Raw genomic sequence first — 15393 nt, 5'->3', positions numbered from 1 at the left:
ATTAGTTCATCGTTGTGCTGAACCAACCCGTTGCCGTACCACAGGACCAGGCGAATTGTATGAGCCATTACGTCAGTTTCAATACAGGGCACATGTTGCTTCCGTTGATTTATTCTTCTTGCACTCCGCAGTGAGGTCGTTCTTGTCGTATTTCACGCAACACGGTTTCAGCGTTCAACACCAAGGGCTGTGACTGTACCTCTGGCATCTCCCACACTGTTGGATGTCATATCTGCGATGCGGTAACTCTAGCACCACCTTCATGCTCTTAAGGAATTTGATTTTGTGGATGTCCTTATTGTTCGCATGAGAAGTTAAGTCCACAAAGAACAACGGTTCCTTCGTGTGTCTACTTCGTGTATGAATTCTTCAATTTCTTGGTTCAATCGTTGCACATCCACTGACATGTGGTATCTGTTATTATGTTCTGAGTTTTTGTTCAATGCTTTCGGTCTTCTTCTTTTCCTCTTTGCCGGCTGATATCCTCACTATCTATAATTTCCCTATTAGGAGCTGAAGCCACTGAAGTCTTTCCAACTTCACTTCCTTTTCTTTTTTCAATAAATAACAATTAACAAATTTTAAATAAAATAAACTTTTATTTGAGAAAATACCAAAATTTTCATTTTATCATGTGTAAATTATGTATGAAACAACACATATGATAAATGCCTTCTTCGGCTTTGCACAACAATTGCGTTCATTTGACGAAATTTTAAATCACGGTTTGGCATAACTAGGGTTGGATTTTTGAGATACAGCGTCTAATCTCCTCCTATGATGCCTGAGTTGTCGTGGGCTTGTTGACATAAAGTTTGGCCAGGGAATGTCTCGTGAAATAATGCCATTGTTTCACATAATGTGTGGCAAGTGGACGGAGTTGGAACCACATGTCTTCGAGATACATACCATCCATTTGAGACACAAAAAACTTGGTTATCATATCCAACAAAATGATGACTGGCATCGTCATTTTGTTGGAATACTCACCGTTCATTTGCTGCTGTTGTGCCAGGAAATCAATATTTCAATATTTTATTTAATATATTTTACTTATGATAATTAAAAATCAAAAATACAAATTTCTAATATCTGCGTATTGTGAATGCTTCATAAGAGAATGATTTTGGAATAAAATGTATTTATAATTCGTATGGACTAAAAACAATAATTAAAATGATCATTATACTTTTATTCTATGTAACTATAGTAATAATTACTATTATTCTTAATATTACTAAAAATGAATAATGAATAAATAATTAGAAACTTCGTTAAAAATTATTCAGAATGACCTATAATCAATAGCACTTTACAACAGTTGACTTTTAGAAATTAGAAAGTTTAAAACTAAGGTACTTCAGTAAGTAAAATTGGTAATATATTTTTCTTGAAAATACTCTGCTGCAAGTTTTCAGTAAGGTTAAACATTTTACGTTTCAAGGTAATTGCAGGTATTTGATTCCGCGAAGTGTTTTCGATTTAAATTGTCGACTAACTGACGTTCTTTATAGCAACTAATGCCGCTTATGATTTATTTTAGTTTTTAAGTAATAAAGTTATTTCTTCAGTTTTATGATAAAATATGTTGATATTCTTGGTAAAAAAATGAAAACCAAATTCTTGGAACAAACTTTCTAGACATAGAAATAAATTATAATAAGTACTAAATTATTAACTTTTAATAAGTTAATCTCTATAGATTTGTTTAATTTAAAGTGACAAGATTATAGTTTGCATTGCTTAGTATAATTTGATAAGTTAGAAAATGCGGTTCATTTTGAAAGTAATTATTTTTACAAATTATTTTCTTCATTAAGCGAAACGATCGTTATGCGAGGTGCTCGTTAAGGGAGGTTCCACTGCATATTTTTTTGAAAAATTATTCACAATTCATTGGTCCTCAATAACTTGACTGACAAATATACATAACAAGTATCATAATAATCGTTAAATATTACTATTTATATATCAGAACTTGGTTATAAACATTACATTTGTGATAGTAGATAGATTTAGGACTGTATTTTATAATGTGTATATGTTATCATCTTAAAGCGTAACCGTGTCGCATAAGTACTATAATTCCAAGTTATTTCTTCAATATATGTTGTTATTATTGCTGATGGTGAAATTGAGACGAGTTTTTGTCATAAATTATATTAATATGTCTGGTTACGCAATGGATTGTTGAAGAATGGTCGGCGGTTATTGTGCGGCAAATAAAAATGTTTCGCGTAATAGAGAGATGGATATCTCAGGGGTCTGTAAAGACCACTCAAAGCATGTCGGGGTCCCTTTTGTCTTCGTCGGAGCTCCGAGAGCCGAGAACGAACAATGACAGCGCGCTTGCATTTTTCGAAAACAAGACCCAATTTACCGACGTTGAAGTCTTCATTGGCGTATGATTGCCTCCGAATGACACGGCAAAAAATCCACACGCAACCGTATTCAAGATACATTCATCTTCTATTATCCACACAATTCATTTCTAATTTAACTACAATACTTATATAGCATTACAATAAAACTGCGTATTAAACGATTTAAACGATGAGTGCGCCTCTTTTTTTCCCACCACTCCGTTGCCCTGCCCTTAGCAGATTACTCAATTACTATAAAATACAGTCCGCACAAAAGTTCTACCTCTTTTGACAGTATACCCTCAAAATGGAAACTGCTATTCCGCAAAACACATTTCAACAATTTACACATTACAAAGTATGCAAAACACGCTAGCTCATGCAATTCTTTTATTTTTCTTTATTTTTAGGAATTATCCAGGAGTGTTCCGATTTTGTGTTCCAATCGAAAAATACTTTATTCAGGTGAAGATGAAGTGGTAACTTCCACGCCGCTATCTAAACATAAAAGTGTATATTTTACCATCTACGAAGATTACGATAGTATTACTATTCAGAATGGAAACAAGTCAGATATTAAAGCTGTCCGAGAAAACTGTAATAACAAACGTAACGAAGAAAAAACACCGAAAAAGTTACACAAAACACTATTAGAAAAGGCGAAAAGTTTACTGAAACGTTTTAGACCGTCGAGCAGAGCTAAAGAGTATAATTATGATGGTTTACCTGTCGGTAAGGTTTATCACGTAAACAACAATGTATGAGAAAATATTTAATAATAAAACTATACATGATAACCATTCACTTTTATAGAAAATCGTTTAAATTTATTTTTTATAATTATAATTACAAATATAAATATTATTTTTTACCCATATTAATTTTATTATAATGTTTAACAATTAAAATGCGGTGGTAAATCTTCTGGAAATGTAAGCATATAAATCAAATCTAATGACTTACACAATCAAGTGTAACAATGAAATTCGTCCAAATAAATAAAATATAATTTAACTAATTCATATGAATAAGCTAAAATTAACAAATTATTAATTTATACAATAAACACAGACTAATTGTTATTATTTAATGAATTTAACATCATTATAACCAATTTTATTCAGTCTGGGCATTTTTTTGAGCAAGTAGAACAAATTGTTTTTTTTGCTTATGAAATAAAACTTTCCTGCTTTCTTGTCGCTCTTGCTTGTAAAAAAAACACTTCTTTCTTTTGTATATAGGAGTTTGTTCAACAGCCTGCATGATATTTGCAATCAGAATTCAAAGATTTCGGGAATTTTTTGGTTGCACATTCGAGGTACATTGTTAAAACAATATATGTGAACAATGCAACTCTTACATAATTTATTAAAGAATACCTAGAATTCTTGTGGATTTAAAGGATTCATATATAACTCTACTGCATTATAGTTATGCATGATATCAGTTTTTTTTTTATTATATTTTCATTCACAGTATTACTGGGATACATACTACATGGTACACTAAAGTTATTCTACATTGAAATTCAAATATTGATGATGTATTTGCTACAGGCGGGTCGCTTTGACCGCGACTGCTTTGCTCCTACTGAAAAGTGTACTAGAAAATACTAGAATATCTAGAAAGTCAACACCCACAATTAAATTACAATAGAATTCTAATGAAACAAATATCGGGTGGGTCACTCTGACCCATCTCTAGTTGATGTTTGCCATTATAATACGTCTGTAGTCCTTTCTGGAAAGAGCAAAAATATTTGTATTCTATTCCATCATGAAACAGTGGTGCTAACCTGAAGTTTTATTAAATTGAGTAAAAATATAAATGAAAATAAAAGAAACATAATTTATTAATAAAGATTTGATCCTAAAAATAGATTTCTTTTATGTTCTTTTTGTATATAAAAAATTAATATTCTAGCATCCTGCATAATTTTGCGTTGGTAAAGTATATAAAAACAAATCATATATTATTAACATATCTTCAGATTATTTAGATTTTGAATAAAATTGGGAATTTTATTATTTTCCATTGGCAAACGTCTATTTCATTTCGATATTATTTAAAATATGTATTGGACATAATTATGACCAAAGGATGTACGATTATATTTTTTTAAATAATTATATTTCGTGTCAATTCGTGAAAATGAATTTTATACGCAAGTATTACCAACGAAGCATATTATATAAGTGCCTCCATCTATTTATACTTAACAAAATAAAAATCTATTTATGAAACCGCGTGCAGCGTATTTGCCAATGAAATAGAGACAACATACTCAATACGTATTTATTTTGGTTTTTTATTTTCATGTACATCATGTGCAGCAAGTTTTCATGGGATATCGTAGCTGACTTTAATTGAAATCATACAACGCAGGTAAAATATTTTCATATTTATAAAATAACTATTGCACTGTAAAACAGCCGATCATAAAAGAGAAAACAAAATTATAAAGAATTTTTCTTTTCGATTTTCTGAGAAAAAAAATCTATTATGATTTTTGTTTCTCAATAAATACAAACTGTTGGTTTTAAACGCTTAACTTGTTCATATTTTATTCACTACACTTGAGATTTTCGACAAATACACTTGTACTATTCAGAAGAGTAAACATTTCCATATTTAAGACAATCTTTATGAATTCATTCTTTTCGTCATTTTTAGTTGTATAGTGAGTTCATAAACGCAAACTCTCAGTTATCAATCTGAACAACTAACTAACTATTAACTAACTAAAATAACATTTTAACAATGATATTCCAAAAATTTATTATATTCTTCTTCTGCGTTTCTCAACCTTTTTTCGGCGCGACTCAATGTGTTTATTTGTAATTGTACTGCAATCCAATTGTTTACATTCTTCTGTTTGATGCAAGGTGACAGCATCATTTCGAGGGTTATTTAAAATTTAGCGCGACGCATAGGTTGAGGAACGCCTCTCTAAATTACATTATAATTAAATATAATTAAGTAAATAATACATTGTAAATTAATATTTTACAGATGGATACAAGCGTTGAGAAGAGTAAGATGGAAGTAAGTGAATCTTCGTCATCTTATGAAAACACAAATCTGAATACAAACAAAATTTTAAACAATACATCTTCGACAAATCCAGACAAGGAATATGTATGCAATATTCAGTTCACTCGAAAGAAACCTGTATACGAGAAGGTCTTTAAAAAGTGTCTAAAAGCACTGAGTTTACAAAAACCGAAGATGAGCGAGGTTTGTAATAACGACGATCCAGAAATTATAGAAAAATTCTACCAACCAGTTAATACTGATTAAATAAAATACATTTACATATTAATAAGTATTTAATTGTTTTTAGTATAGTTCATAAAAGCATTATAATAATTTCCAATGATTTCATGAAATAAATATTTTACTTTATAAATAATATTTTTTTATAAATCAAAATTATTTAAAATGTAAATGATTAAAAATAAATAATATGTTTAGTTGTAATAAACAGATACCGTGGAACCACGAATCCCGAACACAAATCACGTCGCTTTTCGAACAGAATTTCGGTTTCTTTTATCAATTTATGATGTGAATATTGTTTACAATTGTATGTATTCATATTATTTTGTAATATTTTTCATGAGTTACAGTTATAAAACTTTAAAGAAGCAATCATCTAGGTTTCGATTTATTTTATATAAAGGCAGTTTTTATCATTCTACAATTTGAAACACATAATATTGTACATAAGTTATGTTTAATTAGTCATGGATTTGAGCGTACATCAATATCTCGCGTTGCACGGCTTCAATTAGTCGGGATTCACTATAGGATATTTTGAAAATTTCTTAACAAATACAATTTTAAATAATTTGTACACAAAATATTTTGTTTTATAAATGTATAAGGTCTTAATAATTCAATTTGCTTTTCATGTGTAGTAATTTGTTTACAGTTTCTTTTTTAATAACAATATTTTGTAAAAGATCTGTCGGATATATAAATATTTACTGCAAATCTATAAAGTAGACTAGGAATTATTATTTTCAAGAATTTTACTATATCTTTTTTTATAAATTAAAGATGTGTTATAGTATATACAAAACACTGATTTGAAAAAAAAGTGATTCGTCTTCATTAAATTTGCTCCTGTTATAATGTCAATACAATACGTAGAAGATTTATCTGAACACGGTTTACATAAAAATGTGCGTTTCGCTGTCCTACGAACAGTGAGAAAAACGGAACTTAAAATCTACTTCACCGTAAAAAATTAGAGTGGATATAAAACCAAATATGGAAGTGATATACAAGTACTTAGATACTACATACAAGAAGGTAAATTTCGAGATATCATCTGAAGATGAATACGAAGACTATTTGAGAAGCCCAGATACAGGAGTACGTCACCAGATATAATCCGAAAACTCTGAAAGACGTCCGAGGCAAAAACCAAAGAGTTTGCTGAAGTAAGTTTTCAATTATATTTATGTATGTCAGTAGTGTAATAATAAATAAAATAATCAAAATACTTTTAGAGCAATTCATTTAATACAAATATAAACAAACAGTCGTTGCAAATCGAAAAGAAGAAAAAGACAAATCTGTGCAAAATTTGCTTACAACAAATCCCATCTCGGTCCTGGAAGAAGTCGATGGGTTTTTTGTGAGTTTTCATTTTCTTGCATAAAAGTTAATAATAAATTAAACAATCAAAACACTTTCAGGAGGAAAATAAGAAATTTGTGGACAACCCGTATTATCGGTCATCTTCAGAAGATTCAGAGGAAACACTTAGCTTACTGACTGCGGCATTGGGCGATGCTGATCGCTGTGAATCGAGTAAATACGTTTTTGAATATGAGGAACTACCGAGTGTTATATATAACCGTTATTGTGTATATTATGTTAGCCCTTATTATTTTATACATGTTTATGTATGTAAGTCATTAAGACTTAGAACAAATACCACTTAGGAAGATCCCATAACTAATCTTTGTGTAACGACTGTTCTTAATCACCATGTTGTGCACAAACTCAGAGGTCCAATCAATATTGACCACTAATATGTACATCTGCCTAATTACTTAATATTATACTCTTACTATGCTAATTCACTACTATATAACAGGATGTTTAGCTAATACAGAGAAGTCCTAAAGAAACAGTGTTAAATTCCTAGTCCAAGTTAGTTTTAGTCTTAGTAGAAAGTCTTCCCAAGTCCTAGTTAGACTCATAAAACCCTAGTAACAAGTCTAGCAACTGGAATCTAGACTTAGAAGTCATTAACAATCTTATAGTAAATAATAAAGTGTTTATTATCATAAAAACTCCAACTTCACCTCTAGCATTCCTTAAAAACTCCACTAGGACTCCACAACGACATAACTACGAGATATTCCACAGTGTCCAGAGATATTTGAATCCCGGGACACTACACAAGAATGAGTACCTTCTGTAAAATGTTTTTTAGTTTCCTGAGAGTGTAGAAAAAGCGGAGAGAGGATTAATTTGAAAACATATGTTCGATTTTTCGAACTTTATGTTGCTCATTACACTGATTTTTGACGTTTTATGAAATGCTAGCGGTTCGAAAGTTATAGCAGTTTTAAGTTGGTTGAAGTTCAATTGGGCTACTCTGTATATGTAAGAAATAATACGATTAAAGAAGGCAAAAAAATATTAAATAAATATATCAGAATGTACAAGACCAGTTTTCAAGTTTTGATATCTACATTTTGAAATAATAAACTTAGAAAGTACATCGATTATTTAAAGTTTTTTTTTAATAGCAATATATTTGTAAAAGATTTGTATGAAATATAAATATTTATTGCAAAGCTATAAACTAGACTAGGAATTATTATTATCAAGAATTTTGCTACATCTTTTTTGATAAATTGCTTTAAAAAACTGTATTTTTATCATTGCTTTTTCTAAAAAGATGCGTTTAGTATATATAAAATACTGACTTGAATTTGAATCTATCAAAAGAGATTTGTCTTTATTGAAATTTCTCCAGTTACAATGTCGACTAAACACGTAGAAGATTTATCTGAACATGATTTACACGAGGAAGAGTGTTTCACACAACTTACGAACAGCGAGGGAAAAGAAAAAAGCGATGAGAAACCCGAAAGCAGTAGTGCTGTTAAATCATTTGAATCTTTGATTATGAACGCTCCCGAAACGGTCGAGACTGAAATCAAAAAGTTTGATGAAGTAAGTTTTCATTTATATTTAAATGTATATCATTAGTGTAATAATAATGGAATAATCAAAACATTTTTAGGGCAATGCATCTAATATAAACATAAAGAAACCAGTGTTGCAAATCCAAAAGAAGAAGAAGAAAGGAGACAAATCTGTGCAACCTTTGGTAACAATAAATCCCTTCTCGGTCCTGGATGGAGTCGATGAATTTATTGTGAGTTTTCATTTTCTTGCATAAAAGTCAATAATAAATTAAATAATCAAAATACTTACAGGGGGAAAATAAGAAATTTGCGGTCAACCCGTTGTATCGGTCATCTTCTGAAGATTCAGAGGAAACAATTAGCCTACTGAATGCGGCAGTGGGCGATGATGATCGCGGTGAATCAAGTAGATACGTTTTTAAATATGAGGAACCACCGAGAAGGAGTAACTTGTGTGAGAGGCTTTTCAGTTTTCTGAGAGTGAATAAAAAGCGGAAAGATGATTAATTTGAAAACAAAAGTTCGATTTTCACAAATTTCTGTTGCTTATTACACTGATTCTGACGTTTTATATAAAATATCATTGAAATGTAGTAATATTTTAAATGAATTTGTTCATATTTATTTATAATAATGTTTGTATCTATGTTTATAACAATTAGTACTAAAAGTCTAAGCTTCATGTATAAAAGTCATGCTTTGGTATAGATAATAAGCAACTTATTATCTATACCTGAGTTGTGACGTTGGCAAATTGTCAATTTACCGACATTGCTAAACACTTGATTTTTTAAAACTTATAAATTAACAATAAAGATAATTGTATAAGTTCATGTGTTCCTTAATCATTATTTAAATTACCCTTAAATTCATCTTCAAACCAAAATGTCCTCTATATTACAGTTATGATACTATAATTTTAGATAAAACGTGCACACATTTAGTCTATATGTAAGAAATAACACGTTTAAAGATAAGAAAAAAATATCAAATAAATATATGAGATTATACAGGAACAGTTTTCAGGTTTTTATACTTGCGAATATATATTTTAAAATAATAAAATTAGAAAGTATATCTGTGTTTCCGCGTAAAAGCATATTCATTGTCCATTTGACATGTAGTTTTAAATATTAGAACAGGCCGTTTTATTCCGTTATAAAGTGGGCACAATTTCCAGAAAAAAAGACTTTATACTTTCATATACTGATAAAATTTTGTTTGAGAAAATATATATAATGACTGCTCGCTAAAAAAAATGTATTCACTCCAAGTCTGAACAATTGACGCTACGAAGCATTTTTTTCAAAAAATTGTGTCAGGTATTTATAAAATGATAATTTTAGGATTAGTTGATCGAAATATCTATTCTAGAATTAAAATATTGATCACTCTGGGATAAATAAATTCAAAAAATTTAGAATTTACTAACATTAAATGATTTTAAGTGTCTTATTTTTTTTTTATAATTTCAGAATGTATAAAATGAGGAAATCAATATCTATGTCCAACCTGGTAAAGAGGAGATCGTTCAGATCAAAGTTTCCTAGGAACCTCGAATCAAATTTAAATGAATCCGCAGAATGGGCAGACCGTTTCGGACGAGCACAGTCGTATAAAGCAATAGATATTGATGATATTGATGCAAATGGCAGAGGCTTAGAAAAGAAGTTTCATTCTGAGGAAAGTTTCCTTAATGATACATTTCATTCTGTGGTACAAGAAGAACAGGAAGTGAGTGGTTTGGAATCTATAACAAAAAGATTCGTTCCGAAACTGATTCCGTATATTAACAGGACGTTTTTGAAAATCAAGAAATTTGTGAAGGGGGATGAAACTGAAAAAATACAGATAAATAATGCATCATCGTATATTTCGTACGATGATAGTAAAATGTATGATGATTGTTCAATAACACGACTATGATATTTTTGAATGTATTATTTTATGTTTAGAAGAATACTGAATTTTATATCAATATAAAATTAGCAGTTTATAGGAAAACGCAGTTAATAATTTTAATAATATGTGTAATAATTGTATACAGATATAATAAGTAAATAATATATTCCCAGGCATTCTCGAAATTAATAGATTATTTTTTTGGCTGCTGCAATGTAATCAATTTCACTTATCTTAATAATAGTAGAAACATCTACATTTATCTTCTAATGCTCAAGAACAGCAAAATTATTACAGAATATAATTAAATTTTTAATGACATTATCCTCTTCGCTGCTCCTATAACGGTATTGGAGGCTTTGAGCAAATGGACGACAAAGGTTTTATGCAAAAAATTTCTATGGAGAAAATAATTATCAGTGAAAACTCCACTATTCAGATTAAACGAGCTTATCCATTGTACAGAAAAGTCAAGTCAAGGAGAAGAAAAAATGTTCAATATGTGGTCATACCAAATATTCCACATGGAGACTATACTAGAAATACAAATACATAACTACCACACCCTTTCTTTATTCAAACTTCCTCCCAGTAAATGTCTCAGGTCAAAACTAATAATAAAAATCCCATTCCCTCCAGCCAAACTGGTGCAAAATCTAGAAACCGATGATCCCATCTTCAATGACTTGATCCAAAACATAAATCCATGTTTTCTATAATTTCTTTCCATTTCTCTATTTTTAAAATTGTGTTTTATAACTGTCATTCTAGCTTTAAAATGTGTATTCTATAACATTTATATATTCTCTACAGTTTTCTGTTTTGTTTCTCATATGTGCTGGAGAACGAGAATGAAAATGAGAAAGCCGCAGACATGCAAGGCGCCCTTCTGAGAAATTACCCAATATTACTGAGTACAGTAGAATAGTTTTTGGAAGTTAATAAATATGAGAATTATCTTTATATTACATTTATTACTATATACTACTATTCAAATTATACAATATTCTGTTCAAACAATACGTAACAAAATTATTTTTAATATGGCAAAAGAAATTTTAAAGGCGGTAGTTCTTAATAATATCTATAATAATTCTTATAAATTTTCATTATAAAAAATCCTTTCAGCTGGTAAATTTCTTAATTATATTGTTTGTTTCAGTAGTGTCCAAAATTTCTTATTCTATTGAAATTAAATATAAATTAGATATCCTATCTTGACAAGCAAAATTTTCACTCTTATTTTGAAAAGCTTATTTTTGCTTAAGTAAATATATCCCTATAGCGATTATGTGATGTAGTATACTATTTACATCACTACAGTCACCATAAATAAATGTTAATTGTAATTCTTTACAAAATATATTTATAATTAACGTGGCTTTTTTTCTTTATCGTAAATTATCAGTGAAAAATAATTCATCATATAGAAGATCTGCATTTTTTTATTTATATAATTTCTTTATATTGCACTTTATAATATACAGGGAACCTCACATAACGAGTTTAATACGTTTCAAAATTTTTACTCGTATAGTGAAATACTCGTATAGTGAACTATATCGTTCATCACGACTGGTACATCTTTCATATATTGGTTTATTTGTTGACGGAGAATGTTGCAACGTATATATTAATTTTTATGAAGTCTACCCATAATTTTAAAAAAATACTCAACTCGGCCTGTATTTTCTGAGTTGTTGACTTCCAATATTGATGTAGTTGATTGTGAGTGGTCTGTGTATTGGTTTTATATGTTTGTTCACACTTAACGGAAGATCTTCCCTATGTGCATTTTAAATTTTAGTTTGAATTTGAATTTTATAGTTCTTTTGTTGATTGATGATTTCTGCCAGGTATATCTAGACAGTATGATTCTTTCTTCCACAATGCTGACACTTTGATGCCAAGTTAGTGCTGCATATTATAGCACTCATCAAAATATTGTTGTTTTTTTGCAATCTAGTGGAGGCAATGGTGGCATCTCTTACTATTCCATTCTTGTATTTTATTATCATTATGTTTGTTAAAAGAGTTTCTAATTATTTATTTCTATTTATGTAAGTTTTAATTAAAAAACAGTCTTAATTTTTCTGATTTGTTCTTCATTCCCATCTTCCCATCACCTTCCAACTTTTCCCAATCATCATCTTAAAACACTATTTTGTTTTTAAGTAGTAATAGAAGAGATTTTGTTTTTTTTCATTGTTGTTGATTTGGTTGTTCATTTTCATGTGGTTTTTGTCTTTATTGGGTTTTATATTTTGTTATTGATGTGTTTTTATTATTATTATTTGTTTTTGATTTGAGAAGTTGAATTATTTTCCTCCTTTTGGGGAGGATTTTAATTGTGTGTTGAAGTTAATGGTGCAGAGGAGATTGATGGTACAGGGTAGGTTGATGGTAAATAATTTTTTTTTATTTTGAGGATTAAATTCTTCTTCCAATAAATCCATTAATTTACTCGCCTTATCCTAATCTTCTGCAAAATTTACATTTTGTATGGCTATCCATAATCAATTGAAAATCATATTTTAACCATGCTCCAACCATGATTTGTTTTCCTCCTTCTTGCTGACACAATGAACTAAAGTAGACGTAGTAAACAGCAGTCTTCTTCTTCATCATCTGAAATAAAAGACTTGCGGTCCTATCTACAAGCACACTATCATCCTTTACGAGACTCAACCTAGTCAAAGTATACAGAACCACAGAGTCGCGGTTTGGAAATTGTAGCAAATATGTTTACACATATTGGTTCGACTGTGTACAGACCTTTATTACCAATCAAAACCATTCCCAAATCTAGTTTTTCACTGTCCCTGTGCCTGTATCGTATTTATTTTTGATGTATTTATTTTTGATGTTATCTTCCCCTTACTAGCCATAATAATATTATCAAATTATTTATCTTTAAATAGAAGTATTTAATTATTCTATGCATCCTTTCAAGTGCATATTTATATTGATGCCTACATTGAGCCTATAGCAATATGCCCAAGACACAGTTTTTTAATATAATATATATGACAGTAATGTGCAAACTATTTCGTGTCATCATGTTGTAATAATTGTTCCACATATTGTGTACTCATGAGTTTGTAAGCTTCAACATCTATCTCTTGGAGCATATCTCAATTTCTTATATATACTGACCTAAATATTGAAATTAATAAATATTCAACTGTTTTTAAACTTTTACAGTCTATACATACCTGTTTCTCTTGAGATGTTATTTGTTTTTAATTTTTCCTCCCTGATAGGTCCACATATCATGTACAATATAATCTAAAAAATAATGAATTTTAGTTACTCAAACAACATGATTAGTTCAATAATACCGAAATTCAGCCATTATAATATGAATCAGCCATGTCTGACATGGATACTTTTGGCCTAATATTCAACTCACATTTGTCCTTAATGATCGAAAAAAATAAAACAAAAACCTGTTCATCAGACCGATTTGATATTAAAAATATACATGTGAATCCTTCTCTTGCATCATTCAACACCAATAATGTGTGCAACTAAAACTCATAGCCATTCATCCCATGAGTTGCATCCACACATATGCAGTCTGACCCATACATTTTCAGAATTTCCTTTTGTCCTGCATTTATAATGGAAAAATAATTACGTTAAAATCTCACCGGTAGAAAATTACTGCAACTAAGTTAAGCCTATAATTAAGTATTATTATAATTAGGAAAAATTATATTAGGGGGACCGGATTGTAATGTCGCTTTTCTACATTAAATTCAAACAAATAAAATTTTAACTCGTTTTTATTTATAATCAATGACGTAACTTCCCTCGTTATCAACAACCTTTTGCCATCTAGTATGCAAATTTTCAACGCTAGATCGATAAAAATGAATATATCTGGAGAAAGCATTATGGATATTATTAAAATTTTTGTCACATAGAAAGTGTTGCAGCGATTGGAATAAATGGATATCCGATGGTGCAATTTCGGGCAAATATAGTGGGCGAGGCAGTACCACCCATCCCAATTGTCTGATGCAGTGCGGTCTTGCATTATCAAGGGTCTTGCCCTTTCTGTTGATAATCGCTGGTTACATTTCAATTAAAGATTGATTTAAACGGTCTAATTGTTCGCAGTGCAGGCATTCAAAATGAACGATTCCACCAAAGACACACAAGCGCTTTTTTGGTATGTGAACCCACTGCCTTTTGAGTTTTGGATTATCACTTTTCATCTCCAATGATCAAACGATCATAAAACACTTCTGTATTGTGCCTTTATAGCAATAAGTTGCAAGTGGTGAATCAGTTAGCTTTGTTTTCTTTGCTTTGTTAGCTTTGATTATGCGGGACATTAACAACTTCTCTGCATGGTTTACCAATCTGCTGAAATGTTCTTGGACCAATATAAGTTAAGGGTATTTGGCAATTCCGCGATTGTCCGACACGAATTTGCTTCCACTTCCGCCAACACGTCATTGCTGCTGGTCTGGTTGCTGATCGCTACTAGTTGAAAAGATCAAAATTACCTAAACTATCTTTAACTATTTTGGTAGCAATAAATTATTTACAAGTAAACAAGTAACTTCTTGCAATTCATGATTCCGTACTCATAGAACTTCTGCCCCTTATCAGCAAAAAACTGAAAAAGTGGGATTTTGGGATATCATAATTTTACCATTCAAAGTGTTTTACAAACTTCAAAATAAATAGTAATCTGATGGTGCAAGGTCAGGGGGCTATGGGGGATGCGGCATTACTTCACCAATAATTTTTCTCCAGTTTTTGATGGAAAACTATTTACCAATTCTGGGCATATTATGATTTCCAGTTTAAAAATCGAAATATTGTATTGATCGTTTGGTTCCTTGGATGCAGCTCAAAATATACAAAAGTCTCACCCAATTCTTACTATGATCTTTATTGACACAATTCAGCTTTCGAAGTGAAATGTGCTGGACCAT

General features: G+C 30.1%; 1 protein-coding gene across 1 annotated transcript; it reads left to right on the top strand.

The window, feature by feature from the left end:
- Window positions 1-8325: 8325 nt before the first annotated feature.
- Window positions 8326-9372, top strand: LOC108561458. The gene is made up of 3 exons (XM_017919400.1): window positions 8326-8564; window positions 8635-8769; window positions 8831-9372. The coding sequence occupies exons 1-3, from the start codon at window positions 8370-8372 to the stop codon at window positions 9044-9046; spliced, it is 546 nt and encodes a 181-aa protein (XP_017774889.1). The 5' UTR covers window positions 8326-8369; the 3' UTR covers window positions 9047-9372.
- The last annotated feature ends 6021 nt before the right edge of the window (window positions 9373-15393 follow it).

This window comes from Nicrophorus vespilloides, unplaced genomic scaffold (assembly GCF_001412225.1).
Source record: "Nicrophorus vespilloides isolate i.1.1-1 unplaced genomic scaffold, Nicve_v1.0, whole genome shotgun sequence".
NCBI lineage: Eukaryota > Metazoa > Arthropoda > Insecta > Coleoptera > Silphidae > Nicrophorus > Nicrophorus vespilloides.
The sequence above is the reverse complement of the archived record's forward strand: the minus strand, read 5'-3'. Positions and strand labels throughout refer to the sequence as shown.

What these genes read in the sequence shown, in the direction of transcription:
- LOC108561458 (XM_017919400.1), top strand. Translation starts at nt 8,370, where the DNA reads ATGTCGACTAAACACGTAGAAGATTTATCTGAACATGATTTACACGAG. An exon ending in AAATCAAAAAGTTTGATGAA is followed by an intron (nt 8,565 to 8,634) that starts GTAAGTTTTCAT and finishes AAACATTTTTAG; the next exon opens with GGCAATGCATCTAATATAAA. An exon ending in ATGGAGTCGATGAATTTATT is followed by an intron (nt 8,770 to 8,830) that starts GTGAGTTTTCAT and finishes AAATACTTACAG; the next exon opens with GGGGAAAATAAGAAATTTGC.